This window comes from Oryza glaberrima, chromosome 9 (assembly GCF_000147395.1).
Source record: "Oryza glaberrima chromosome 9, OglaRS2, whole genome shotgun sequence".
Classification (NCBI taxonomy): Eukaryota; Viridiplantae; Streptophyta; class Magnoliopsida; order Poales; family Poaceae; genus Oryza; species Oryza glaberrima.
This window is the reverse complement of record NC_068334.1, coordinates 19,040,486-19,068,377: the sequence shown is the minus strand read 5'-3', so window position 1 is coordinate 19,068,377 and position 27,892 is coordinate 19,040,486. Positions and strand designations below refer to the sequence as shown.

Below are 27,892 nucleotides of genomic sequence, written 5' to 3'. Positions count from 1 at the left end.
TGGACCTATATGACACAACCCTACAAGTTTAAGGACCGCTAATGTACTTTACTCTTTTTATAAATTTGATATGCTTTGCAGTACAGTTAAGCTCATTACTACTCCATTTGAGATGCAAATCTCATTACCCCTCCCTCCATCTGTTTAAAAAAAATTCATTTCTAGCCCTTCAGCTTTGTGGGAAAAAAGAGCTCATTTGTACTATCTTATTTTTCACCAGATTGTAAATAAAAAGTTCTCTCTCTTTTTACACCCCTAAACACTTTTCACAATCCTGCTTTTTTAAAAAAAAAAAATACTGAATGGCTAAAATGGAGTCTCTCTTGGACGGAGTGAGTACTTACCATATCTAATTTTGGTGCCTACGATGAGCAGGCTGGCTTGCATGTATTGTTATTTGTTAGTTTAGACAATACATGCTATGCAAAGAATTAACACAGTCTCAAGAAAGGTAAACTTCCAACCCAGGTGTAATCTTTATTTCAACAAGGTGAACACTCTGTTCTCAAGTTATCAGGTGAATCAGCTAAACAGTGAACCGATTTTCTGTCTTCTGAACATATGTTGCAACAGGATACCACCTGAACCCTGTATGTATTGCAACTCTTTTTACTCCTCCTTTAATTAATACAGAGGACAATTCGCTTGCCTTTTCACAAAAAAACAAAAAAGGATACCACCAGAACATATTTGGTATGATGAAACAGCCTTTCCAAACAGTCAGATAAAAGACACAGAGGTCCACCTATCAATCATTCAAGACAACTCTAATGCGCTTCGAACTTGTTCTTCTCTTCCATAATAGACAAAAAGCAAAACTACAACATGATCAAATAATTCCGAGATGAACAAAGGTTCAAACAATCAACGGAAATTACTCGTGTGCGTTGAATTGGTACCTCTCTCCTATCAAAAGAAAACACAGATGAATCTACATTACGACCAAAAGTATCTATATAACACAAATGCCTTGATGTCGCTGATTGCAACTTGGATAAAAAGGTAAAATTTGGATAGGGGGTCCGTGATCACACCATTAATATCCCTTGTTGCCACGTATCCGAGCTCGCATGTCAACCTGTTGTGACAATTAACAGAATAAGCATTTCCATACACAGATAAACGCAAGAGTAACACTGGAATAAACCTCTACCTCTCAATACCTCAAGGACCATAAAAAAAATCACATCAACGATGTAAATAGAGAACATTAGACGCATACATATCAATATGGTGTATACAGATCTTAACATGCAATGCAACAATACTGGGCCAGAACAGCCCAAGTAGTCCTAACTCCTAAGCTAGGTAGTATGTCACATTCAGAACTTGTACATGGGTTGATGCAAGGCATATGATTATATTCCATTGGAAGAGAACAAAAAGAGCTGTCCATGAGAACTTGAGAAGTAGGAGTGTCATGATTAATAACATAACCAAAAGTTGCCTATGTTATATAAGGAAAAAGACCAGCAGGTGTTTCAGGTTGGATATTCTGGTTCCTTCCGCTATCACAGGATGCATGGCCCTATCGTGTGGATTTTGATGTTTAAAACAAATCTAAAGGGAAAAAATGGTCACCGGTGTGAAAAAGTTATAACAGTAATCAGGAAAACATTTAGAAGTTGACTTGATTTTCATGTACTCATGTTACCATACTACAACTATATTGCTTTCATCTGAAACAATGGATACACTTATAGCCTTATAGGAGTTACAGAGGGCCTTGATTCTGATTTGTATTCCAAGATCTAGTTTTTAACTGTGCAAGTAAAAGTCAAAGGAGAAGATTAGTATCATCAGGTTAATTCCTGACCACCATTCTTATTCCCTGTCACAGTTTGTAGACAGCCCGGGTTCTTCAAACTTAAACCGCCAGTAACTATAAGTTGAGCTATGCCTATGCAATTATAACTATATAAGCTGTATGACTGTAATGCTGTATTGCACTGCAGTTAAGACAACACTGAGCAGCCTAATAACCAAGTAAATGTAACAGCGGAAGGAGCTTAGGGGCCAGGGAATATAAACTCTGAACATTTATCAGTTTACTCAATCCTGTCAGGATGGGAACAATAAAAAGCCCATGCTTTTCTTCTCCATACATATATAAAGGATGCAAACCTACTGACATGTAAGATTCACTTTTTTAACCAATGTGAGATCCACCTTTTAACCCTCTGAATCCCTCCAACGACATCCAACTCTGGTTCAGATAAAAACCTAGCCTATCATGTCAAAGCAATTTGCATTGGCACCGCATCAAACTATCAATATAAGGAACACACAGAAAATAAAATCTCCCCCTGGGTTCAGTTCAGGCTATTCGAAGCTTCACCAGGTTTGCCGAAACCGCGCGCGTGTGTTTCTCACCCATGTACACCCTCGAAACGCATCGATTTCAAACAACAACAGTCACTACCAACATATATACAGAATCAGAACCCGTGCTACCGAGGGGATAGATAACGGATTATCTGGTCAATGGTCATTGCAGTTAACCTCACAAGTAACCAATGTGCAAAATGCTACTAGATCGTTCACAGGCCCTCCCAAACACACTCATCAGACAGTAATCAGCAAGCCACACAACCATGGATCAAGAGCACTAGCATAGCTGGTAATTTCTGCAGTGATTGAGAGCAGGTGGAGGAACGCATGCCTGGCCCCTCTTGCAGTTGAAGTAGGTCTCCCTGAGGCCGACGCACTCGCTGGTGATGTTGGGGACCTTCTCCCCAGCGCACTCCTTGTACGGCCTCTTCTGCACCTGCGAAACAGCAAATCGGTCAATCCCCGGCGGCATCAACCCTAACGGCGGCGGCGGCGGCGGCGGCGGCGAAGCCCCCACCTCCCCCCACCGCCAAATCCGATCGAGGGAAACGTTACCTTGACGCAGTCCGTCTCGCTGAGGCACTTGACGAGCTCCATGGCCAAACCCTTGCACGACTTCGCCATCTCTCTCGAGCTCGAGCTCGCTCTCTCGCTTGCGGGAGGGGAAAGGGAAGGTGGGGGCGGCGGCTTCTCCTCCTCCCGGCGGCCGCGGCCGGCGAGGCGGATTGGGCCGGGCCGGATTCTCGATGGGCTATCGAAGGCCCACACCTGCGACACGAAGGGCGGATCTGGCCCATACTACCGACCTCGGTGGTGGGCCGGCCCAGGAATACTCCCGCATGGCCGTAGCTGCTTTGTACTATGGCCCATGAGAGATGAGACGCCTCCTAAGGTAGAGCTGAAAATACACAAGCAGATATGGTCTCTAAACAAATGGTTCTAAAATTTCGATGCAATTCTGAAAACAAGGATTTATTTCATATGTTATTTTAACTAGAAAAAATGCACGTGCGTTGTGATGGGAGAAGGCTATTTTAGTCTCATTATTATTGTTATACGGTTTAGCTAGGATGAAAATCATTGTGGCAACTCGCTTGGATATTTTTTTTTTTTTTAGAAAATCATGAGTTGTAATTAGGAGTCTGACTCTCATCTCAAGTTAGTATGCGAGTTTTTTTAAAATTATTTTTTATACGACTCCTTTTGTATTTTCAAAAGCGTCCCAAGTTAACATGCGAGTTTTTTTAAAGAGATTTCTTATAAAGACGCCTTTTTATTTTCAAAAGCGAACAAACTTAAAAAGGGACTCAAACACATATATGTATTTCCAAAAGTGAACGAACTTAAAACCGACTCAAACACAAATGACCTACCAAAGTATCGGCAAAAACATCTTTAGTTTTTATAATAGTAGAGATTTAAAACTTTGGAAGCTAATTTTATAATTTTGGATTAATTTATAATGATAAAAATAGTAATATTATGATACCATTTCTAGTGATAATTCTGATGATGATGTCATTTTAACGGAACAAATCCAGATATGGCGGCTAAGCCAATGGTCGTATGATCAACATACAATCATATATTCCTATTGGAACTTAATTATATGGAGACTAGCGCTGTCATGTTATTTAAAAAAAAGTTAAAGTGTTCTTAATTGCTACATGATCCATTTGTTAATCCACCACAGTTTCATGCTTTCTTAAAGAATTGTTGCATACAGAGACGTGGAAGCTAGCCAGCTTAACCTAATATATCCTGTGATAAATTGGATCAGGTCTCAACTGCTCAAGGTCAGGGAAGGAGAAGCATGTGGATCATCTGTTACAGTGTACTTTTCCAGATTGATTATCAGGAAAAAACACACACAAGTACAGAAAAGTTTCTGTTAGAAGAACATGTAAGTACAGAAAGTAGACTCTCCACATGCATATCCAGATGTTCAGGCATCTTATTTGCTCTTCTGCCACAATTCATAAAGTACAGGCTCATTCATAGAACTTTCTCTCTTTAAAATCGACATGTTCTTCAAAATGCATCCTTTATACTACTTCTATCATCTTTAAAAAAAAAACTAGAAGTAAATGTGTAGTATTCAGTAATATATTTTTTGATGAGACTATCAATTAATCCAATGTTCATGCATCTATAGTACTTAAAATATTAATAGTGGTGGTATCCATTTTCACAATATCCCTATCACTAAATAACATATGAACCTCACAATTTGTACTATTACATCATCTTCAATAATTCCTCTCCTATTTCACTATTGGTTTTCCCCAAATTTCAAAACCATCTACTTGAAAAAAATATACTACTCCCTCCATCCTAAAATATAAGAATTTTTTTTACTCTAATACGGTCTCCGAGATGCTACTTTGACCAACAATATTTGTAAAAGTAAGATGTTTTAAATAAAAAGAGTCGCATATTATGATAGTTTGTTTAATAATAAATTTAGTAACATCAATTTTATATGATTGATCTTTTTTTTTTATGAATAGTCAAAGTTAAAAATGTTTAACTTATCACTATACTAAAAATGCTTATATTTTAAGATGAAAGGAGTATTATTTTGACTAAATAAATGCTTATTAATTGATTCACCAAAGGCTACTAAATTACTAATACTCGATCGAAGTTGTAAAGTTTTAGCTTAATGCATGTCTAGAACAATACATATTTTAACAACATGGAGTTGTACTAAACTAGAGAGATGCACTAACTTGCAAGCACCTACTACATACTTATGACTTATCTTTAATTCTTAACTAATCGATCCATTCTGAGTTCTAATCAGCAAGAGACAACACATGCATCATCATCAGCAGCAGCAGTTTAGCTTGTCCCTGCAAGTTGAGCACCCTCTGGCTCCTATAATAAACCTTGCAAATTTGCAATTGCAATGGCACATTGGCACAGAGCAGAGAAGCCTCCTCCTGCTCGATCGACCTGCAATGGAAGGGCTCATCCCTTTCGTGTTCGGCGTGATCAAGAAGCGGAGGAGGAGGAGGAGGAGGCCGCCGGGTCGATGCTACGAGCGCCTCCACTCTGCCGGCGGCGGCGGCGGCGGCGGCGTGTATCGGTCGCAGAGCTGCCGGTTCCCTGTCCGTGCTCCGGCCGACGAGGAGGAGGAGCTCGAGCTCTTGTACTACGACGACGGTGGCCGTCGGCGCGCGTCGCCGGCGGGGGCCCTCTCCGGCGAGATGCCGGCCTCGGCGGTCGGCTGCAGCGAGCGCGGGTCCTTGTCTAGGTCGCTCAGGTTCAGCAGCATGCGCGTGCTCGCTTGCGTCTCCGGCGCATGAGAGAACGCATTTGTGTTAATTTAGCAGTTCTTGTACAAAGTACAGAGTGATCAAGTGAAAAATGGAGTGAGATTTATTTTGCATATGCAACTATGCAAGCTAAAATTTCCTTATGTTTTCTTCTTCTTCTAGTTATGTGATGGCGAGGTTAAATTAAGTCCAAAATTGCATTCGTGAGTCGTGACCTGACCTGACCTGATAATGTGAAACAGTGCAAGTGTTAAACTTATAGGATGCACTGCGCCCTCTCCGTTCGATCCAGGAAAATGATAGTGTGATGCTGTTGTTTTTCAGTTTGTGTAGGCTTTTGTTTCGGGTGGGATAATATCTTGGGGAAAGGTTTCGCGTTTAGGAGGGTCAGTGCCGAAAGTCTCTGAGGTGTTTGTAAGGTTTGCAGCAGTGGTCCAGAGAGAACCAGTTTTTTACCGGCGTCTGTTCTTTTGTTTTGCTTTTGTTGTTTTCTTTCAGCCTTTGTGTAAGACTCTGTATGATAATGGGCTTTGTTCCAAAGCCGGGTCAATGAAAAATTTGATCTGATTAAAAAAATCCAGGAAAATGATTGTGGAAAAGTTTGGTTCTTTTCCCCCTCTTCATACATGAATTTAAAGGCCTCTTTAATTGGAAGAAAAATATAGAAATTTTTGAAGGATTTCAATTCTATAGGAAAATTTCCTATGAAGCCCTTTTAAACGAAGGGTTGAATCCTATCCAATCTTTTAAAATTCCTAGAAAATGAACAATCCTATAGAGATTTTAGAGGAAATTTAGCAACAGCTTCAACCTCTTGGTAACTTTCCTTTGAGTCTATCTCTCTCATCCAATTTCTGCGTTTTTCCTACGGTTTAATAAAACAGTCATTCCTATATTTTTTCTGCGTTTTACAATCATCTGTTTACATTTACATTCCTATCAAAATTTTAAGTTTTTTCTATTTCTACGTTTTCTCAATCCTATTATTCAAAGGGGCTCAATATTTAACTGTTGTCTGAACTGTAAAATTATTGTGTTACTCACAAAAACTGACAGGGAAAAAAATTGTTGTTTTTTTTTTAATTTTTTTTCTTCTACTGCTACCTTGTTGCATCAGTTGCCAGATGCCAAGCATGCGAGTCACCACTGACACCTGGCCCCGCCGCGCCGCCCAAGAACCTCTCCTTCTTCTCCTCCTCCGGTCCTCCCTGATGAAAAGCGCGTCACTGCAAGCACTGAACCCAAACCGAGCCATGGCGGCCATGGGGCGATCTGTGCGGGTGGTGCTGGACTCCTCCGTCCTCCTCGACCCATCCGGTGTTACAGCGGAGGAGGAGGAGGTGGTGGTGGCGCTGCGGCCTGGGGCGGAGGCGCTGCTGCGGCGCCTGCGATACTCCAATCTCCGGGTGGTATGAAGCGGGTTCTTCGCCCCTCTCGATCTCTCCCCTGCGATTTGCGATTAGTACTAGTGGGATGTGGGCAGGGTGTTGGTTACTGGTGATTTTAGGATGGGATTGCTGCAACCTTAGGTTTTTGCTGAGATGATCTGAACATCTGTTTCGGGCTGAATGTGAATGATCTCGAAAAAAATTGGCTAAAGACTCAAATCTTTTTACATTTTGTTTCAGTGTTTACACATGCTTTTGTGTTTGTTTAGCTTCATGAAGTTTTTCCCTATGGAGATTATTTAGGAGGAGGGGATGTTTTGGCTGATCAGATGTGTTAGCTCTTGGCTCAGTAGAATCCATGGCCAATTGCATGCCACTAACTTTATGATTAACGCATATTCCCCCCCCCCCCCCCCCCCAAAAAAAAAACTATATGATTAACGCGAACACATCTCATTGAGATTTTTATGATGTCTCCTTGTAGATTTTATCAAGTTCTTTTTTTGAATGAACCGGCACGAAATGATTCACAGCTAATTGTATCATCCTTCTCTTTTTCAGGCTATTTGCCATCCGGAGGGCTTGCCAACTAATGAGGTGCTCTGTTTACATCCTTTCTGAACTTATTTTGCTTGCTTCGTCAATAATTTTACTACTTTGACAGGCTAGCTTGATGAAATGAAATTATGTAAGAGAAAATGGTCAATGTTTGTACGGCTACAATATTGTGTTCTACTGCCATTTTTCTTATCAGATTTACCTTTAAAACAATCTTGTTAAACTTGTGGTTACACGCAAATACTTTCGTAATATATTTCTTAAAGGCACTAGGACAGTAAGAGTGGTCTTGTTGTCTCCAACATCTGTCCTAATAATACCAAAGGTGCAATTTCATAAGATTGAATTGAATTTTATTCTAAAGTAACCAGATAGAATTGAACTTTTAAATGCTCTAGTGGCACCATCTCTTAATCTTCAGAAATGTAGCGTTCTTCTGGAATCTGCCTTTAAACAGTTAAAATATTTGCATTCCGTGAATTCAAAACAATTGTTAACTATTGTGGTGCTTATCTCTGTGTCCTTCCCCTGACATAAAAACCTCTATGGAAATATTGCCTTTAGACAGTTAATGTTTTTTTTTCTGATATAAAGTGACTGCAGTTGAAGAAAAATAGTTTGTGCTTACACACCCCCTCTTTGCTTTTTATTAGTCAGGTTTTCTTGAGAAGACTGCAAAATTGTACTCCTTTGGATATATGCCACTTACATCTCCAAGTGGGAGCAATTTACTAAATGAGTTGATGTTAGAATGGAGTGGAACGAATTTTTGCTTCTATGTGACTTCAGGAGTTCATGAAGGTCTACTATCTGAACTCCAGAATCACAACTGGGAAGTTATTGCCATGGGTAAGCATTAACAATACCGTACTCATGTTCTTAGGAGTTCATTCATCGAATAATGTCCCTATATATATGTTGTGGGCCACTTACTCTCTCTATATTCAGGTAATGAAGATGTCATAAAGAACTCTGGAGTTATACATATTAGCATGCTTCAAGAGTTACTTATCACTTTGGCAACTTCAATAAAAAAGGTTAACTTTTCTTGGCATCAACTTATGCATTTTAGTGGTATAATGCATTTAATTTTAATTATATACTAGCGTTTGTTCTTTTTTTATTCAGGAAATAGGAAACTCATCTGCTTTCGTGGTTGGCTATGTTATGAAACAATCCCGTGAGGAAGACTTTGCCAAGGCAATTTTTGTACACTCTGTTACTGACTACTATGTACTGGACCTCTTCTCAAATATCATTTTCTTCACCTTGCTTGCAGAGAGGAGCATTCCCCATTTATCCTAGTAAAAACGATCTTATCTTTGTTCCACTCTCTTTTGAACTTCCCTTAGCTTCTCAATTGCAAGAAGTTGATCTAGTGCTACACAAAATAACTGATGAGATCATCAACATTGATCCAAACTCTTCCATCAGTTTTCCGAAGGGGATTTCATTTTCTCCGGGAATGTCTGAAATTATAAGGTACATAAGAAGATCGAACTGAGAGTTACTGGACATAATGTAACAAGAAATGTATTTACCTTTTAATAACTTGTGATGGAAGTTTGCTATGGTCTTTATATGCAGTGGCTATTGAAGCTATAAATGACAACCAAATGTAGTAGTGTTTCCTTTTTAGCATGGTCTATTTGGCAATGGCTTGATATTTGTTTTGCTTTCAAAAACTATAAAGCTCTTCTGCAGTTCCTTATTTAGTCTCACTACAACTCTCTATGTTAAGCAGGTTTGTAGAAGAGCACTGTGATTTTTGTGTAATTGATCCATTCAAAAATATTTATCCATTGCTGGATCGCATCCAAATTCAAGAAATTCTAATCCGACTGGAAGGACTTAGCGCCGAAGGAAGGCCAAAACTCCGAGCACCATGCTTTTTAAAGGTCTTTTTAACTGAACTTACATTCATGCAGAACAATGGATACATTATAATGTCATAAAGAAGAACATTTGGAGATGCATATATCTGTTCCCTTGCTGTTACTTGAAACTGTCTATTTGCCAGTTACCATCTTTTTCTTCCATCTATATATGTTCCACAATTGCTCATTTAGCAATCTGTACTGTTGATTTCGAATTTATATGTCCTAGATGATTGACCACTTGTGTGATGGCAAATTGTGTTCCCTTAGTGACCTGTTGTATGCTTGGTCCTATTTTGTCATTTCTCCTCTGTTCTGTTTCTTAATTGTTGTCCTATATGTTTTTGATATTTTCCACCCCTCGGTGCTCTTGTGGTGTGGTCTTGATACTTCTGAATAGCATAAGTGTCCTTTGTGATTTGTCAAAGTTTAACTTTGCTAGTTTTCTTTGCTTGACTAGCTATTTTTGTGAAACAGATTGAAAGCTTTTGTGGCAGTGAATTACAGAAACAACTAGCAGAAGCTAAGTTATCCTTTCCGCTCATTGTGAAGCCACAAGTAGCATGTGGAGTTGCTGATGCCCACAATATGGTAACTCTTTGGCTACATTTATTTATATGTACCTATACATTAGTTTTCTATCATATATCCTGTAGTCACCAACATCAGGAAGATGCTTCATATTCTAACTGTGCCATCATTATCAATTTTTAGTTAAGATTTTTTATTGTTTTACTTTTGCACCTGAATTGCACATTTGTTGTGTACAGGCATTGATTTTCAAAATCGAAGAATTTAGCAACCTTAGTGTGCCTCTTCCAGCTATTCTACAGGTACGATTTTGTATCTTTCTTCAGATGATGATTACTTGGAATTAAATCTGATATATATATCTTGGTAAATTTTATATTCTAAAGATAATCAATTCTTCCTTGAGCACTTTGCAACAATTTATTGCTAAGTTTTCACAACGATTCATTGCAATTTTAACATTTCTGAGGCATCCTATGTTCAAATCGATTCATTTGGACCTTGCTAGTAAGTTACTACGTATCTGTCAATTGCAATTCTGATGACCTGCCTGCTCAAACTTATGCATTTTATTAATGTTATGTAGGAATATATTGACCATGGATCCAAAATATTCAAATTTTATGCAATTGGAGACAAGATTTTTCATGCTATTAAGAACTCAATGCCCAATGCAAGTCATCTTAAATCATCATCAGGAGGCAAACCTCTTACATTCAACAGGTACACTTGCAGAAGTATATACAGGCAAAGTATGATGCCCAATTTCTCAATCAACTGTTATCAAGTATCAACACTGATAGAGTCATATTTTTTATTTTAATTTGGGTTACCACAGTTTGAAGACTCTTCCAGTGGCTACAAAGGAGCAGCTGCTGCAAAACGAGGTGCAAGATAGCAAATTGTTGGACATTAATCTAGTAGAAGAGGCTGCAAAATTGCTGAAGGAATTGCTAGGGCTTACAATATTTGGGTTTGATGTCGTTGTAAGTATTTCTTCTAGCCTTTGTATAACCATGCTTTTTGAGTAAGTACAGCTACTCAGAGGAACAGTAGCATAATTCGTCCCGCTGGAATACCTCTGATTGCCTTCATGCTTAATTGCTCTCGACATATTCACCATGCCAATGCTGATTGTATATGCAGGTTCAAGAGTCCAGTGGAGACCATGTCATAGTGGACCTAAACTATCTTCCGTCTTTCAAAGAAGTTCCTGACAATGTGGCGATGCCTGCATTCTGGGATGCAATCAAGCAGTCATATGAGTCAAGGAAGCAGATGACACAAACTTAGTTCAAGTTCTCAAGCAAATGATTTGCATACAGGCGACAACATTCATACTAATTGGAAAGGGAGACCGCTCTTTGGGATCGAATTAACTCTGACCTCTAGCAGAGGTTGCTTGTCACTTAGATTTGTGGAACTGCTTGCGATGAACATTGCTGGCAGAGATGTACACCTAGCGCTAATAATTTGGGGAACAAAGTCTTTTGTGTTCCCTGAGTTAAAACCCTTAGCAGAATAAGCATGCAGAAGCAACTCTCCCGTGTTAAACTAATTATTCTGTTGTGCAGTGTACCATTTACATGTGAATTTTGGCCACTCTGTAAACACTCTGCTGAAATGAGAAATTGCTTACTGATATGCATACTACTGCTGCTATGGATGTTGAAATGCCATTTCTGTTCATTTCTATTCTTTTACTCTTTGAAAATGATATCAGCATACAGATGAAGCCCTTGAGCTCCTTTTCAACTCATCCCATGGTAGTTAATCAGATGCTATATATTTCTTCAGAGAAGCCTGCTTCTCAAAACTACTAACTTTTCCTGGGAAAAAAAATGCTGGCTGGAAGGAAAGAAGAGAGTTGGAAGCAATTACTATATGGTCCTAGAAAAGTTCAGAACTGAACCTTTTTGTGCCATATGGAGGCCAAGGAGAAAGAAACACTGTAACATTGCACCAAATGGATCATCCACTCTTAACAATATTTTTCTGTTTGGTTTCATGTGCCTGTCCTTTTCACTGACATTTTTGTTACATTTGTATGCATTGTGTTTAGCTCCAGGGATGGTTTCAGGATTGCCGGCACATTTTTGTCCTTGGAGTATTCAGGTAACCTTTTCTGCCATAGGGTGATACATGCTCTGCTCTACCTGCATCTGACCACCTCCATTGTTTCTGCAGCCTTTCCTGAAGTATGGATCGCCTGAAGAGAGTTACTGGCATGGCTAAGGGATTATCAGCTGTTCCGGCTCGGAAAAACGAAGACGAGAGCTTGGTTCTCTTTGGTGAGCTGTACAGGCATGAGAAGGAGAAGGATGTGAACCTCCTTGAACCAATGTACTCAGTGGAGTTCGAAGCAATTCAAGGTGAGAGTTTTGCCTTGTCTTTTGAGTCCTTAACCTGTTCATGCTGGCATGGAGGTGCAACCAATTTTCTTGCTTTATTCTATCACCAGTGCCTAGAGCTAACATGTTAGGTAGGGTTGTTATGATATTTTCACTAGAGTAAATGAGATCTCAAGTTATCGACGCAGCAATTTCAGTAGATGCTGATGAAATTATTGGGGGAAAAAACCCTTTTTTGCTTGGAAGATGGATAAACTGATTGGACTTATTACCTACTTTGGTTGACCGAATATAGGAACCAGTCGTATGTTCAAGTTACCATCAGGCAAGAAAGATTACCTCCTACCAGATGGTGGAAAGCACGATTACGACTGGTAACAGTAAAATTTGCTCAGTGTTTAAGATGCACCTAGTCTTTCCATTGTGTTCTCGAATAATATCAGATAATTTCAGGCTCAAGACTCCTCCAGCTACTCCACTGTTCCCTTCCCTCGAGATGGAAGCTAATTCCTCTCAAATGGTTTTTCAGAGAGAATTGCCTATCCTTCAGCCAGTTAAAACTTCAAGGGTATGACAACTATCTGCACTACTAATTGACTGTAATTTACCATTCACAAGTTAAAAGAACCATTAAATTAATCTTTTGGTATGATAATATTATCTGAAACTGTTACATTTAACATGTTCAGAATAATTCCTGAATTGTCCAAACCAGAATTAAAAATAATAATCTGATTTTCGTAGAAGCAGTAAAAGATTTCCTTTGCAAAATGATCCTCCGTTTTCCTTGATATTACTGTGACATTCTGAAACTTCAACAGTTCTCAATCAAGCCTGAACCAACAAGCACATCAACAAGAACTGAATCGCCTACCTCCAGCTCCTCAAAGTCTGCTACTCCGACGGCAAGATCCAGTAGCTCTTCATCAAAGAAAAACTTCACCAAAGGAGATCCTGCTCTCTCTGAAGTGAACACAGCTTACAAAATGGACAAGAGATCAAGCTACACTCCTCTGAAGAACATACAACAACTTGCAGCTCCAACAACTAAAAGTACAGCAGCCAGCAAAGCAGCCAAGAAAACCTCAGCCAGCAAGAAGCCTGAATTCCCAGGCAGCACAAATGCAGTAAACAAAATGGCCAAACTAGGAATCCCCGACAAGCCGCTGAAGAAAACCACAGCGACTGCACCGAAAGCTCGGTCCAAAGATCCCGCAATTGGTATGAAGGATCTGAAAATGGATGCTGGCACAGCAAGAAGAATACCATGCCCACCTGCTGCAACAGTGGGTAGCAACAATGAGCTTAACAAAGTTGCAGGGAAAGGAAGGAGAAGAACTGGAGGTGAGCCTGCTCCTGGCAATGGCAGCCGTGCCACTGAAGCTACTACAAATGGAAGGAGAAGAGCAGTTGCTGAGAAGGAGCATGGACAAAGGCTTGGAAGCCTTGCAAAGAAGTGAAACAGAAATATCACCATTCTATCCAGAGCACACTTAACTTGAATGTTTTTTTCTCGGTTAATGTTTGTGTTTATGGGGTTTTACCAATGCTGAATGAACACTCTTCATGTTGAGGAGTTTAATCATCTTATGAGTACGAGTTGCAGAAACATTGAAATTGTTCATAGATTTGGGAAATCACTTTGTTCATTTCTACGGAACAGAGTTAATCCTGATTGAACCAACCAACACGGATTTTTCTGCTCTCTTATAATGCACTGATTTCCACAGTAAAAAAAATCATTTGGGTTTTTAATGCTAAACATTTCACTGAACAGCCTGCAATGAGCTAACATAAATACTGAAAGCCAAGTATACAGGCAGGAATTGACACTTGCAAACGAAAGCAGTGAGCAACTTGGACTTGTCTAACGCATAATTCAGACTCCAATCAGACACCGCATTCTTCAACCTACGCAAACCTGCAAGCTGTGCCCTTTATCACCGTTTCGTCTACATTTTTGTCAAGAATTCTCTTCCACAGAAGCACACTAGCCATACATTGCAGAACTATGACCATCTTCCTAACCTCAAGTGATCAAAGTCTAATCTTCAGGTTGACAATTCATGCTTTGCATGGTCAGTGTACAATTGCTCTACGTGATCCCAGCTTCTGAACAAAACAGTAGGAGCATTTCTTCAGACGTATCAGTGGCTATGGTCAACAAGGTTACAAAGTTACTGTCACATCAATGCGTGGCAGCATTAAGCAGCGCCGGTTTTCTGCAATCAAGTGTCCAAAGTTTAGAATAGTCTTCGCCTGAATCATTGTTTGTTTCTTGATCTCATAAGCATACTAGTCTCAATGGTCCCGAACCAGAACAGAAATATCTTGGGAGGTGCAGTAAGAATGCATCACTTTCATTTTTAGCTCATGTAGCAGCATCAGTGACAGTACAGCTTTGACAGAAAATGGCAGTTTATTCCACTATCTATACTAGTATAATTGCATGGTTTTTCATTATCATCATCCACAGATACACATTGGTGAGCATTAAGAGTACATTCTGCTTTACCAATACTCCTATGATGCCTACAAAAAAGTGGTTGCTTCAAAGTATCACCTGGAATCTATATAGTAGCAAATGCAGTGAGATGGATGGCCTCCTTTCTCTACACAAAAGGAGGCTTCAGTTGCACAAAGCTGCCATGTTCTAGGCCTAAATATACTTTGCGAGTCAAACTCCGCTGAATGCCATGGAGTTTCATCAGGCAAACGGGCTTCGATATATACAAGACTCGACCACAGGTTATATTGTTATCCTAAAGTGCATAGATCTTCTTGTATTCGTTGTTCAGTAGCTCTGTATCCGAATCGACTGATATGGACCACGACTGGCTGGTGGATGACCTCCTGATCTTCTTCATGTTCTTCTCCTCCATCCTGTGAGCGATAATGCAGTAGCACATGGACCCAAGGGTGGCCAGCATGATCGCGGTGCCGATTGCCATTGTACACCAAGCTAGCCACCGATCATCACGGCCCACGACGACATATGTTAGTGCTATGAAGGCTGCTGAGATGCAAAGGCATGCCATCCACATCAGCTTGTTCATCACAAAGACCATCTTCTTCTTGGCTTTCTGCTCAACAACAATTAGAGAGGTCTGGACAACGACGACGGCAAGCGAGATAAAAAGAGCCAAGGCATCAAATACCAAGAAGATTATAAATGCCGGATTGCTTGCTACAAATGCTTGCCCTAAGGTCATCTTGGGATCATGTGGATCTTTCATATCTTCCAGAAAATTACCAGGGATAGTAAATATGGCTGCAAAGGCAACTGTGGCAATAAGCACCGCAACAACAGTATTGGAGTTGATGGCATTGTTTAGCCCACCAATGTGAAGCTTTTGAATCCTCTTCTTGATTTTTTGGAATTGCATCTTGGTCTGACGTGTTTGCTTGATCCCAGATTGGACGTCATGCCTAATGTCGCTAACTGTCTTCTTAAGCTGCTTTGCTGAATTCGGAGGGTTTACTTGCTCTTTTGCAGTTTCACCACCAACCTCTCTCAGGATGTTAGAAAGTTCTTCATTACCTAGTTTCTCTGCAATAGCAAAAGCAGTCTCTCCTGCTCTATTAACTGCATTGATTACGATCTCTTTGACTGATATTAGAGTCTGGACTATCTGGAAGGAATTACACAAATATTAGCAAAGGTACAAGTAAGAACTGAAAATGATTTGAAATGCTAGGCACATAGGAGTACAATATTATCCCTCAACATTCTGGTTAAAAGATTTTAGAAGTCATGGTTTTACTAAGCTCCACAGTTTTTTCACTCCTCCTTATTCAATTTATTTTATTCCCGAAATAAATTTGAGTTTTCTATTACGGAATTCCTTTATAGAACATTTAGTATTCAGTGAGCAGATGAACTTCTGTTTCCAAATTTTCATGGCCAACGTGAGTTCAACCAGAAATAAGACAAATGACGAAAATATTAACATTTGTAACATAACGACCAAAAATATGGCAGAAAATAGAATATTTCACCAAGATATTATCACTTACAACGGTGTTGCCCTTCCGAGTTGCAACATGCAATGCTCTGTTCCCTTTGTTATCTTCCACATGGATAACTGAGAGATCAGGCTTCAACAATTCAAGCAGAATTTCAGCATTTTGGCCTTTCGAAGCCATGTGCAGTGCTGTTTGTCCTTTCTTATCTGTTCTAAAACCAATCCCTGGATCTTTATTTAACAATGCTGTTACCACCTCCACATGACCCATTCTTGCTGCTGAATGCAAAACTGTTTTGCCATTATTTCTAGCTATTCTGGCTAGGCTTGCATCTGTTTCCAGCAGAAGATTGACAATATCAATATGGCCCTGAGTGGCAGCAGTATCCAAAGCAGTGGCATTTACGGAATTTGTTGTCATAGCTAATGCTGGAAATGCTTGTAAGAGCTCCTTCAAAACATCTGCAAAGCCAATAAATGGAATTTCTCCATGAGCCAGAGATGCTTTGACAAATCAATCTAAACAAAACATTGTGCTAGCTGAGTAAAATATAAGCATTGTCTTATTTCTAACTCAGGGATAAAGACATATTTTTGGAAGATCAAGCACTTTGTTATCACTAAATCTGTGTTAGAGGATTAGCAGCCAGTTAGCCACTGCATCCTTTCGGATTGGCAAATCTGTGATTATTGCAACACATCACAGACTAGAACTGTCAATGCATTCGCAATTTTGGTTACACTAAGAAAAATAAACATGTAGTAATAATTTAGACCAAATCAGCCAAGAAAAATTGCTACAAATTAAGAGTGCAGTTGCAATAGTAATGCATGCCCTTCAGGAAATAATTGGGAAATATCCTTGTGCAACTATATGGATTTGGATAAGTCAATCCAAGACAAGTAGTTCGACATAGACAACTGCGAGCACAATCAAACCAATATGCATAGTTCAGCTCATATAATACCCATATGCTTAATAATTTCAATTGACATGAACCTATCAGCAGGAACTCATTGACTTGGCATGACTTATAAGGATCAAATAAACAAACCATCATTTTTGGGGGCATAAAGATAAATGAATCACTAGTGATGAAGAAAAGAACTAACCCAGATGGCCCTGCTTCGCCGCAATATGGAACGCATCGAAACTGTTAGTAGCCTTGAGCCCTGCTGACTGCAGATCACAAAACTTCAGTATCTCACTCACAACCTCAGTGTGCCCCTTCTCGGCAGACACGTACAGCGCGGTTTCGCCGTCCTGGTTCTGACGAGCAGCCAATTCCCCCACCAGCTCCGGATCACTCGCGGCGAAGATCTTCTGAACATGGGGGACACTGCCAGCCCTTGCCGCAAGGTGGAGCTCGGTGTCACCCCTCTTCCCAGGGCTGTCCTTGTTCCTCTTGAAGCTCTGCTGCTTCTCCATGGACAGGAACTTGAAGCTTCTCTGCTTCTCTATCCCCCGGAAGCTCTTCAGCTTCTCCAGAGCGCCGAGCCGGCTGCTGGATTGCCTCTCCATCCCCCAAATCCAACAAACTACTGTTCTTTCAGTTCGATGGTGTTGTGAATTTCAAGTCCAATGCAAGATCTTGTCCCTGAGAAGTCTAAGAACCCAATACTGCCTCCACTTTGGCAAATTCAGCTCTGGTTGTTGCAAAATATCACAATCTTCGGATTGCAGAAATATGCACCGAGATTTGATCTTGCCCCCCTCTCCTCACCACTGGAGCTCCTTAGGTTTGGCTGCTTGGAACATCAAACTACGGGAAGCTCTCAAATTTCTCCGTGAAAATCATCTGCCGCGTCAACAGGAACCAGGCCAAGACGGGAGATTTTGGAACCGCGTGGCTCCGTACTTCCCTCGAGATTACCGACCACTTCTCAAACTGCAAAAAGGAGGATGAACTTGATCAAGATGCATACCATATTTCCCCCATGATCCCAACACAAAACTGAAAGATTGAACATAAAATGAGTAGGCTTGAATCACAAAATCGGAAATGAAAGAGAGAATCGCGCACACACACACACACACAACACTTGTGCCCCCAACAAGCAACGAGTATGAATAGAACCACTCACCACAAGAAGCGCATGGAGAAAAAGGAAAAGAAAAACACACCCAAGAACTGGATGTAGAACCAAGAATCAGATGAGCAGGAAAACCTAGCGCTCCCAGAATCCCATCTTTCTTTCTCGCAAAGAAAGAAGGAACACGAACCAAGAGAGAGGCCAAGAGAGGAACACGAACACAGTAGCAGCAGTAGTGGGTGTCTTGGAAGTTTGGACTCCTCTCCTTCTAGCTTCTCTCTCTTTTCAGTTGGTCCCCTCTCTCTCTCTCTCTTTCTGTGGCCTGGAAGAAGCTCACTGCTGTGGCTGCTGCTGCTGCTGGTTAGGTTGATTCCCAGTGCTCTTCCACCACCATCTCGCAGTCGCAGCTTATCATCATCGGAGACGACGACGACGACTGCGAAACGGAACGGAGGAGGAGGCCACACACGTTTGGTTGGTCTCTTTGCTCTTGATTTTTTTTCCCTCGAGGGAATATTTGTGCGACTTTGCGGTCCTCGCCCTTTTGCATTGCCTTTTTTCTTCTATAAAAAAGACAACTTTACCGTCTTCTTTTTATATATATAGTTTCCAATTACCCTTTCTGATGGCCCTTTTTATTTCCTTGGGGCTGTAATTTGTACATTTTTTGGATCGTTTTTCAGAAAAAAACTAACGGAATGATCGTTAGTATTACTACTTTTCTTTGCATTTTCTACATGTCAAAATGGGATCTTTTCTTCATCGTGCTATACTTGGCTTATCCGAAGATCATCTGTTTGAGTCACGGCTGAAAAAGAAAATCAACCAAAAGTAATTTATAGGTAATTATTTTATTTGTATCGTTAGCATTTAAAACCAAATGTTGGAAAATAGGTTTCGACGAAAATATTACTATCTCTAAATATTAAGTTTGAACATTTAAATATTGGCTATTGTTGATAAGCCAATCAGCAGAGAACGCGTAACAAGAAGCTGCTTCATATTTTGCGGTCAAGAACTAAAGATTAATTTAGAAACATGTGCCGGAATCAACTCTTAGGTTAAACAAGAATTGGTAGGGTTTTTTTTTTTTTTTTTGCATTGTGCTTGTTTGATTTAATATTTGTTTGGTGATGCATAAAAAATGCATCAGGGGGGACTAGTTAGTGGCACATGCATGTTGTTGCCTTGTGTCTTTTGGATTACGGCGGCCATGGCTCTCTACATCACCAATGTGAGCAAGCAAAAAGAAAGGCGCGCATCACAGCAAACCCCACACGTTAAATCCTGACAATGACGTTTTGGTTCCAAACACCCGGGCCCACATGTAGTAATAAACTCCATGGTCCGTAGTGTGCTGAGAGCCTGAGAAGTGAGATATGGTCTCCTCCACTGTAAATTCTTTTTTAGGCTTTGTTTAGGTAAAAATATGTATTCCCTCCATCAAAAAAAAATATACTCTCTCTGTCAAAAAAAAAGATGAATATATGACTAGATATGACATATTGTAGTACAACGAATCTGGACAGATATACTCCCTCCGTCCCAAAATATAAGCATTTTTAGCTATGAATCTGGACAACTGTGTGTCCAGATTCATATCTAAAAGTTGTTACATTTTAGGACGGAGGTAGTATGTCCATATTCATTATATTAAGATGTACCGCATCCAGTACTAGGTTAGTTTTTTAAGGGACAAAGGGAGTAAGAGATTTTGGATAGATGTGACATGTTCAGATTTATAATCCTATAATATGTTACATCCATCCAAAATCTCTTATATTTTAGGATGAAAGGAGTATAAGACATTGGTCCTGTTTATAGAACTAGCCAAAAGTTATTTTGAGAACTATTTTTTAGCAAAGAAATAGCCCTAAAATAAAATAGCCCTAAGTTGTTTGGATCATAGGGTTGTTTTGGGAGCTATTTGGTCTTTAATGTACCTTCCCATGGAGAGAGAAGACATTTTTTCAGTGGGCCTCACCCGAAATAGCCCCAATTACTCAATTAGCATCCCTTGGGTGGGATAGTTTTGGGGTGGGTTATTTCCAAATAGCTCTCAAATAGCTCACTATTTTGGATCTTTTTGGGCTATTTGGACTATTTGAGGGAGGACTAAAAAATATCCCTTGAATCCAAACATGGCCATTGATTATTATAGTACTTTCTCTGTCTAAAATAAGTGTAGCTGTTTATAAATTTAAACTACACAACTATAATTATTTTTGAATGGAGAGAGTAACGATTGTGTGTATCTAAGCTATCTAAAGGTTCGAAGTACCATTACCTTAATATAATTGTTCTGTAAAAACTTTCGTTACTAAAAAATCAAAGTATAACTGTTTTATTTTTCTTCTGGGGTCACTAAAATCGTCATGTTCCAAAAATCCAAATGACGTGTATAGGCATCCAAAAAGATAGCAACAGGTCGATCGGCTGTGCTTTTGTTTCGGTGTTGAAGAGATCAAAGATTAGGACAGGGCGAGTTGCATTTATTAAGAAAAGATCAGATGGCCGTACCGGTACCAGTGTCTACAAACCGCCGAATCCACCTCAAGATTCACGCTAGCTGCTGTGTTAGGTAGGAGTAGCGCTGATTAAGTTAATCTCTTTTTCATCATACATCTTCTTGACCTGGTTTTTAGCCTGACAGTGCAAGTTCAGTGATCAGCAGGCAGCATGCCAACGGCACATCAGTTCGTTCTGCAGTGTACTCTGGAGTGGAATGGAATGGCTGTACCCTTAAACGATGTGATTTACACAAACTTTTCATATAAAATTTCTTAGAATACTACTATTTTAAATCCATATTTCAACTTTATAAAAATTAATCATTCGTTTATACCCTCGAGTAATTATCATAAGAGATTTTTTATGGTCCAGCAAATTGTACCGCTCGGTACTGGTACCGCTCGGTACCAGTACGCATCTACCGTTCGTTCTGGCATGGGTAGGATCGGAAGAGAGTGACGCCGGCCATGCGTTGAAGCAATCAAGTGGCGGCGAGCGGCGGATTCCGGCATGCGTTGAAACAGGCCGCGGCGGCGGCAACGAACTCGTCCTTCCTAGCGGCAGCGGCATTGAAGCAAGCGGCGGCGGTAGCGAACTCGTCGTTCCCGGTGGCGGCGGCGTCGATGTCTTCCTTCCCGGCGGCAGCGGCGTCGATGTCATCCTTCCCCGCGACGGTAGCGGCGGCGACATTGAAGCAGGCAACGGCAGCAGCGAACTCGTCGTTCCCTACGACGGTGGCGGCGTCGATGTCGTCCTTCCCGGAGGCGGCGGCGGCGACGGCTGAGTTCACCTCCAAGAGTCGGCGGCGTCGATCGATCGAGAATCCCAGCGCTTCTAGGGTTCGAGCTGCCCGTCCATCCCTCCCGATCCGGTTATTGCACGCGAAATTACGTTTTTGCCCTTCCACCTCAGTTCTCTGCATGGTACTGCACAGGGACAGAATTGGTACCGCCCGGTACCAAACTCTACCAGCCGTTGGATCAGGCCAGATCCAACGGCTAGGATTTTGGTACCGGGCGGTACCGGTACCGATACCAACCGCTGTACCGTAACAACGCTCTTATCATAAACCATTCAACTATTTTCAGCATCTCAATCCAATCAGCGTAAAAGAAACCCTAAGGGTGTGTTTGGATAATGGAAATGTAGGGTGGGATTGGGATTGGGAAATGAACGAAGGATTAGGATTAAATGGAAGAGGGAGAATGAACGGTTAGGATTTAAAAATATCTTTTAGTGGGTGGGAAATGATTTCCCTTTCCCATTAGCCAAACGGGGCCTCAAGTTCTTTGCCTATTGAGCTGATAGTCTGACAATCTGACGAACAGTTGTGATATGGTTACTATAGAAAGATTTTTTAGATAATGGAATAGAGCATCCCGGCCTTTGCTCAAAGAGCTACAACCAATTATTACAATGTCACACTCAAAATGAGTGAAGTTCAAAGAAACTTAAAAGATGAAACCAACCATCAAGAAGAAACAATCTAAAGACTGCCAACCCAAGATAAAGAGTACACAATTATTGAATTCTGTTTGTGAACCTCCATCCAAAATTGACAAAAAGTTGCATAACCGTTGTCTCAAGAATACGGCATGCAGCCTTTAAAAGCTCACTATCTTCCTCACACTTTTGTAGTTGTGCCTAAAACCGGAGCCAATGCTGAATTCAACCTGGTTTCTGAAGACAACCAATGTTACTACATGTCTGATGATAAGTTGCGATCACCTGTCAAATACTCCCTCCCATACCATACCAAAGTTCAGTTCGTATAATGGAGGACCAAAAGGAAGGAATTGAAAGGTGGTGCTTTGTTGATGCTTCCAACAGTAATATTGTACTTAACCGAAAAAAGAAGATCATCATCTCCAAAGTAGCTTTTATTCAGAATACCTCAAAAGAAAAGGTGAGGCCCCAGAACAGTTTGTTTCAGCAGAATCTTTTCTAGACCACACAAACCTAGTCCAAATTCCACATGCACTCGCACCAAACTGCACTAACACCACTACAAAAAGGGAAACGCTGCAAAAAAAAGGAGGATTTAATTTCAGACTCCTTTTTTCTGAATCATACACCAACCTACGCGTTGGTCAATTCAGAACGACTCGGCTAGCTAGCCCCTTTCTGCGAGCTTGCTTTGGCTGTGGATTGTAGTGGTAGTAGTGGAGTGCACTGCTGGCTCGCTTTGCTGTTTTTATCTCTTGTGGCACACAAGTGGATTGGTGATTGGTGTGGCTCTTGTTTTTCTGATGCTTGCAAGGCAGCAGCAGCAGCAAATGGTTCTTCAGATTTCCAGGTCCCCATCACCACACCCATTTGCAACCAATCTCTGTTTTTCTACATCCAACCATCTGATTTCAGTTTGACAGTTTGTCAGTGCACTTGTGTTTCACAAACATGCATAAGTTTGTTAAAATCTATATTCGAATCGGAATCCGAAGTTCTACTATGTAAGATCGCAATCACAAAACTGTATACATAAAAATCGTAAAAGCGTAGATTCTGCATAAATAGAATCGTAAAATCAGACACCTTAATTAAAGATCATACGAAAGAATCAAGATTTTGACAACCTTATTCCTAAATAGTCATTACATCATATGAACAACTGATGTACCTTCAGAAACTCTGCTTAATCACTGCATCGGCAGCAACCTCAGGTGCTTAGCAATTCTACTTGCCGACAGAGTACTCGTACCAGTACAAGTGACAGTAAGCTTGTGGCGACATGTGTAGAGTACAGCTCGGTGAGATACTGATGTGATCATGGACTGATGCAGTAGCCTTGCGACCATCAGCAATATGGACAAAAACGTTTTCTCCCTCGAGGGCACTGACGTCTCACACTCTCACTTCGTTTCAGCGCCTGACTTTGTGATCGCCTTGACCGCAAGATCGTCCTTTTTGCCTGCACTGTTCTTCCTCACTGCCACTGGCAGGTCAATATTCTTCTAGAACACACACACGTCAGGAAATCAGCATCTTAAAAAAAAAAGACAAAATAAGGACTTGTGTTTTCAGTCAAGGCCTGATGATGGCTGTGAGAGTTTTCAGACGGATTGGTTGACCGAGATTAAGATTAGCCTGTGTGAGCAGATGAGCCAAGCAAGATCAACCGATTATTTAATCGAGTTCTAGTGTAGTTATTGGAGATATCGATGTCCGTACTGGATGATCTTGACCTGAAACTGCAACCAGATGATCACGGCAACTCTGCGAGACTGCGAGCTTTTTTTTTTTTTTTCTCTTTTGATTCGGACTGCGAGCTCATCGAAGCCACAGCCGATTTGGGCCTAAATGCAAAATGGGCCCAGGCCAGAACGAAAATGGGCCTAAGACCCCAGTACAGGATAAATGGGCCAAGTTAAACTTGGGCCGTACGCGAAATGGGCCTACTTGCGCGGAACCGATTCCAAGGCACTGCTTCGGGTCCTTTTCCCCTGAAAATGATTCAGAGGCATTGCACTATTTACAAAGCCAGATTATTGTTTTCAGATTCTGTACAGCCAATGGTTTGTGCTCTACGATTGTTGGACAAGTCTGTAGCTTTTTTATTTTGTGATGTTTCTGCGTTTTTAAGTCGAAGAAGACGTGGAATGTGACTTGCGTTGCAGCCATTTGCTCATGTAGCTATTCAAGGTTTGGGCCCTTCATTTTCCCAAAGTTAATAGAAGGAACCAAAGAGGAGGATGTACCGTAAGTAGGCGATACTTAAATCTGAACGCCGTCTACACCAAGAGGGGTCGTTGGCAAATTAAATTGCAACATCACCCATCTACCAGTTTAATTGAAGACATAATTCTTTAACTATGTGTTTGCCTAGGCTTTAAAAGTACATCATTCGTCCTATTTTAAGTACAGCCATGATTTTCCGTGTACAACTTTAACCGTCCGTTTTATTTAAAATATTTTTGAAAAATTGAAAAACTTAAGTCATACTCTCTCCGTTTCGAAATGTTTGACACCGTTGACTTTTCAGCACATGTTTGACCGTTCGTCTTATTTAAAAACTTTTATGAAATATAAAAAATTATATGCCTACATAGAAATATATTTAATAATGAATCAAATGATAGGAAAAGAATTAATGATTACTTAAATTTTTTGAATAAGACGAACGGTCAAATATGTGCTAAAAAGTCAACGGTGTCAAACATTTCGAAACGGAGGGAGTATATAAAGTACTATTCATATTTTATCATCTCATAACAATAAAAATACTAATTATAAAAAAATTAAATAAGACGAACGATCAAAATTGGACATAAAAACTTATGGTTGCACTTAAAATGAGACGAACAGAGTATCAAGATACGCCACTCATCACAAGTCCTCGTTTGGAACGATTTTTTTTTTGGCATGATTTGAACTAATTCTTGTGAAATTTCTTATGTTTGAAAGGGCTTGGAACCCTAATAATCGCATACTTGAAATTTGCATCTGGTCTAAAACAACATCATTTTGAGCAGATTTTGGTGAGGAACTCGGAAATGTTCGTGTCGGAGCTGCCACCTTGGCTCATGGCGGCCCTCGCCATGGCGCTCCATCGCGCGGCGTTCGTCCTGAACTCCCTGCCCCTCTCCCCGTCCATCACCGCCGCCACGCACCTCGCCACCTCCTCCTTCCTCACCAACCCCTCGCCGTCCGCCCGCGCCCGCACGCCGACGCGCCACACCTCCTCCATGTACCTCGCGTTCGTCGGCTGGTCCGACCACTGCGCCACCGCCACCATCGGCACGCCGGCGCTCACCGCCTCCACCGTCGAGTTCCACCCGCAGTGCGTCACGAAGCACCCCACGGCGCCGTGCGCCAGCACCTCCAGCTGCGGGCACCATGGCACGATGAGGCCCGTGTTCTTCTTCGCCGCCGTCTCGCCGGTGAAGCCGTCAGGGAGCTTGCGGGTCTCCGATGACCTCACCACCCAGAGGAAGGACCTGCCGCTGTCGCGGAGCCCGTGCGCGAGCTCGGCCATCTGCGCCGCGCTCGGCGTGGCGAGGCTGCCGAAGGAGACGTAGACCACGGAGCTCGCCGCCCGCTCGTCCAGCCACGCCTTGCTCTCCGCTGCCATCGGCGTGTGGAGGTCGAAGCCGTACGACGCATCGCCCGGGAGACGGCCATCGAGGTACGCCGACGGCACGGTCGGCCCGACCGTCTTGGCGCCCCACGTCGCCGCCATGTACTCCGCTTCCTGCCAAGTTGATCTCACGCTAAGCTTAAAGCCTGTTTAGTTCCCAACAAAACTTTTCCAAAAAACATCATATCAAATCTTTAGACATATATATGAAACATTAAATATAGATAAAAAGAAAAACTAATTACACAGTTTACATGTAAATCATGAGACGAATCTTTTGAGCCTAATTACGGTATGATTAGCCATAAGTGCTACAGTAACCGCATGTGCTAATGACGGATTAATTAGGCTCAAAAGATTCGTCTCGTCTCGCGGTTTCCAGGCGAATTATGAAATTAGTTTTTTTATTCGTATCTAAAAACCCCTTCCAACATCCGGTCAAACGTCCGATGTGACATACAGAAATTTTTATTTCATTAACTAAATATGCCCTAAGTCTTAAGATTGTATTAGATTGTATTAGGCGTGTCAGTGTCACCTTTGGCTGTACCTCGTGGAAGGAGTTGACGAGGACATGGTCGGCCACCTCGAGGCCCTGGCACTGCCGCAGCAGGAGGTCAAGGTAGGCGGAGCGGCCGGCCGCCGGCGCGGTGAGGAACGTGGGGAAGTCGGCCGGCTCGAGCTCCGGGGGCACGCCGGGCAGCGGCGGCGCCGGCGCCGACGTGGGGAGGGGGAGCTCCACCCTCCCCGCCCACGCGTGCGCGTACGCCACGTTCACCGCGCACGCCTGCGTGAAGAACGCCGCGCACGACGCGCCGTGGCGCCGCGCCACTGGCGCCGCCCACGGCAGGAACGCGTCGTACACCACGGCGCGCACGGGCCGGCCCTCGCCGGACTCCCCGCGGAGGAGCTCGTCCAGAGTGGCCGACCCGGCCGACTCGAGGCGGGACAGGTAGGCGCCCTCGTCGCCGAGCTCGTCGTAGCCGCGGGCGTCGCAGCCGTCGGAGTAGGTGGCAACGTGGACGCCGCCGCCACCGCCGGGGGACGGCGGCGCGCGGCAGCAGGAGTTGAGCAGGGAGCGCGTGACGGCGAGGGTGCACCGGACGCGGCGGTGGGCGGCGAGGCGCTTGCCGAACTGGAGCAGCGGGTTGACGTGGCCTTGCGCCGGGTACGAGAGGAGCAGCACGTGGACGCTGCCATCCGAATCTGCCATTGTCGTGCGACTTGTTTCTTGCATCGGTGCACTGCAGCACTGCATTTATAGAAACTGAAGAGGTTGTTAGTCAATTGTTGGGTGTCACATCGGACGTTTGATCGGATGTTGGAAGCGTTGTTTGGATACGAATGAAAAAATAATTTCATAACTTACCTGTAAACCGCGAGACGAATTTATTAAGTCTAATTAATCAGTCATTAGCATATGTAGGGTACTGTAGCACTTATGGCTAATCATGGACTAATTAGGCTGAAAAGATTCATCTCGCAATTTTCATACAAACTGTGCAATTAGTTTTTCATTTTATCTATATTTGATGCTTTATGCATGTGTCCAAAGATTTGATGTGACGTTTTGGGGAAAAAATTTAGGAAGTAAACAAGACCTTATGTAATCTCTGTCTTAAAAAAGACTAACCTTTATGTTGTTCAGATTCGGTGTTCTAGGTGATATCAAATTCTCACTTGGGTTATTTTTTTTACGAAGGAAGTACCAATGAATAATAGGGATTTTCAAAACAACATGTGCAATGCGAAGTCATCGTATCTTAACTGATTACTCTATGTGATGTGATTGTAAAACGTGTCCATTCAGATTCGCCATGTGATATAGAGTGCGTGTGTTTATTGGGATGAGTACATGTAAATATAAATATTATGCTTACGTAGTGTTTTTTAAAAAAAAAAATATGATAAGCAAAACAAAACTCATATCGGGTTTGAGATAGTATTTTGATTATGTAGTGTGTTTCGAAAAAAATATGATAGGCAACTGA

At 41.8% G+C, this 27,892-nt stretch overlaps 5 protein-coding genes across 8 annotated transcripts; 2 read left to right on the top strand and 3 right to left on the bottom strand.

Moving 5' to 3' along the window:
- Positions 1-399: 399 nt before the first annotated feature.
- Positions 400-3,035, bottom strand: LOC127784105 (uncharacterized). Its single transcript, XM_052311295.1, has 3 exons — positions 2,887-3,035; positions 2,663-2,767; positions 400-1,078 (listed from the first exon to the last, which is right to left on the bottom strand). The coding sequence occupies exons 1-3, from the start codon at positions 2,953-2,955 to the stop codon at positions 1,037-1,039; spliced, it is 216 nt and encodes a 71-aa protein (XP_052167255.1). The 5' UTR covers positions 2,956-3,035; the 3' UTR covers positions 400-1,036.
- Positions 3,036-5,150: 2,115 nt separating this feature from the next.
- Positions 5,151-6,062, top strand: LOC127785348 (uncharacterized). The gene has a single exon (XM_052312780.1). It carries the CDS (start codon positions 5,151-5,153, stop codon positions 5,640-5,642), a length of 492 nt encoding a protein of 163 aa, XP_052168740.1. The 3' UTR covers positions 5,643-6,062.
- A 694-nt stretch (positions 6,063-6,756) lies between these two features.
- On the top strand, positions 6,757-14,027 carry LOC127783884 (inositol-tetrakisphosphate 1-kinase 6). Its single transcript, XM_052311032.1, has 17 exons — positions 6,757-7,021; positions 7,562-7,597; positions 8,212-8,407; positions 8,507-8,595; positions 8,687-8,758; positions 8,838-9,040; positions 9,303-9,456; positions 9,913-10,026; positions 10,206-10,268; positions 10,553-10,689; positions 10,805-10,952; positions 11,113-11,258; positions 12,029-12,115; positions 12,166-12,338; positions 12,613-12,691; positions 12,771-12,885; positions 13,139-14,027. The coding sequence occupies exons 1-17, from the start codon at positions 6,824-6,826 to the stop codon at positions 13,775-13,777; spliced, it is 2,649 nt and encodes an 882-aa protein (XP_052166992.1). The 5' UTR covers positions 6,757-6,823; the 3' UTR covers positions 13,778-14,027.
- A 629-nt stretch (positions 14,028-14,656) lies between these two features.
- On the bottom strand, positions 14,657-18,853 carry LOC127783883 (ankyrin repeat-containing protein At5g02620-like). 3 transcript variants are annotated; one of them, XM_052311028.1, is made up of 4 exons: positions 18,368-18,853; positions 17,396-18,171; positions 16,335-16,744; positions 14,657-15,949 (listed from the first exon to the last, which is right to left on the bottom strand). In XM_052311028.1, exons 2-4 carry the CDS (start codon positions 17,802-17,804, stop codon positions 15,080-15,082), a joined length of 1,689 nt encoding a protein of 562 aa, XP_052166988.1. In that variant the 5' UTR covers positions 17,805-18,171; positions 18,368-18,853; the 3' UTR covers positions 14,657-15,079. The 3 variants fall into 3 exon arrangements, with proteins under 3 accessions (XP_052166988.1, XP_052166989.1, XP_052166991.1); XM_052311029.1 differs by having other exon boundaries at positions 18,507-18,853; XM_052311031.1 differs by having other exon boundaries at positions 18,537-18,853.
- Positions 18,854-25,110: 6,257 nt separating this feature from the next.
- LOC127785233 (UDP-glucosyltransferase UGT13248-like) lies at positions 25,111-27,114 on the bottom strand. Of its 2 annotated transcripts, none has more exons than XM_052312664.1 (2): positions 26,440-27,114; positions 25,111-26,015 (listed from the first exon to the last, which is right to left on the bottom strand). In XM_052312664.1, exons 1-2 carry the CDS (start codon positions 27,112-27,114, stop codon positions 25,284-25,286), a joined length of 1,407 nt encoding a protein of 468 aa, XP_052168624.1. In that variant the 3' UTR covers positions 25,111-25,283. The 2 variants fall into 2 exon arrangements, with proteins under 2 accessions (XP_052168624.1, XP_052168625.1); XM_052312665.1 differs by having other exon boundaries at positions 26,452-27,114.
- Positions 27,115-27,892: the final 778 nt, after the last annotated feature.

Coding starts and splice junctions, on each gene's coding strand:
- LOC127784105 (XM_052311295.1), bottom strand. CDS start 2,955: ATGGCGAAGTCGTGCAAGGGTTTGGCCATGGAGCTCGTCAAGTGCCTC. Junction 2,768..2,886: donor GCGAGACGGACTGCGTCAAG/GTAACGTTTCCC, acceptor GCTGTTTCGCAG/GTGCAGAAGAGGCCGTACAA. Junction 1,079..2,662: donor TCAACTGCAAGAGGGGCCAG/GCATGCGTTCCT, acceptor TTGTCACAACAG/GTTGACATGCGAGCTCGGAT.
- LOC127785348 (XM_052312780.1), top strand. CDS start 5,151: ATGCATCATCATCAGCAGCAGCAGTTTAGCTTGTCCCTGCAAGTTGAG.
- LOC127783884 (XM_052311032.1), top strand. CDS start 6,824: ATGAAAAGCGCGTCACTGCAAGCACTGAACCCAAACCGAGCCATGGCG. Junction 11,259..12,028: donor AAGCAGATGACACAAACTTA/GTTCAAGTTCTC, acceptor CATTGTGTTTAG/CTCCAGGGATGGTTTCAGGA. Junction 12,692..12,770: donor GGAAAGCACGATTACGACTG/GTAACAGTAAAA, acceptor AGATAATTTCAG/GCTCAAGACTCCTCCAGCTA.
- LOC127783883 (XM_052311028.1), bottom strand. CDS start 17,804: ATGGAGAGGCAATCCAGCAGCCGGCTCGGCGCTCTGGAGAAGCTGAAG. Junction 16,745..17,395: donor GGCGAAGCAGGGCCATCTGG/GTTAGTTCTTTT, acceptor TTGGCTTTGCAG/ATGTTTTGAAGGAGCTCTTA. Junction 15,950..16,334: donor CTCGGAAGGGCAACACCGTT/GTAAGTGATAAT, acceptor AATTCCTTCCAG/ATAGTCCAGACTCTAATATC.
- LOC127785233 (XM_052312664.1), bottom strand. CDS start 27,114: ATGGCAGATTCGGATGGCAGCGTCCACGTGCTGCTCCTCTCGTACCCG. Junction 26,016..26,439: donor TCCACGAGGTACAGCCAAAG/GTGACACTGACA, acceptor TCAACTTGGCAG/GAAGCGGAGTACATGGCGGC.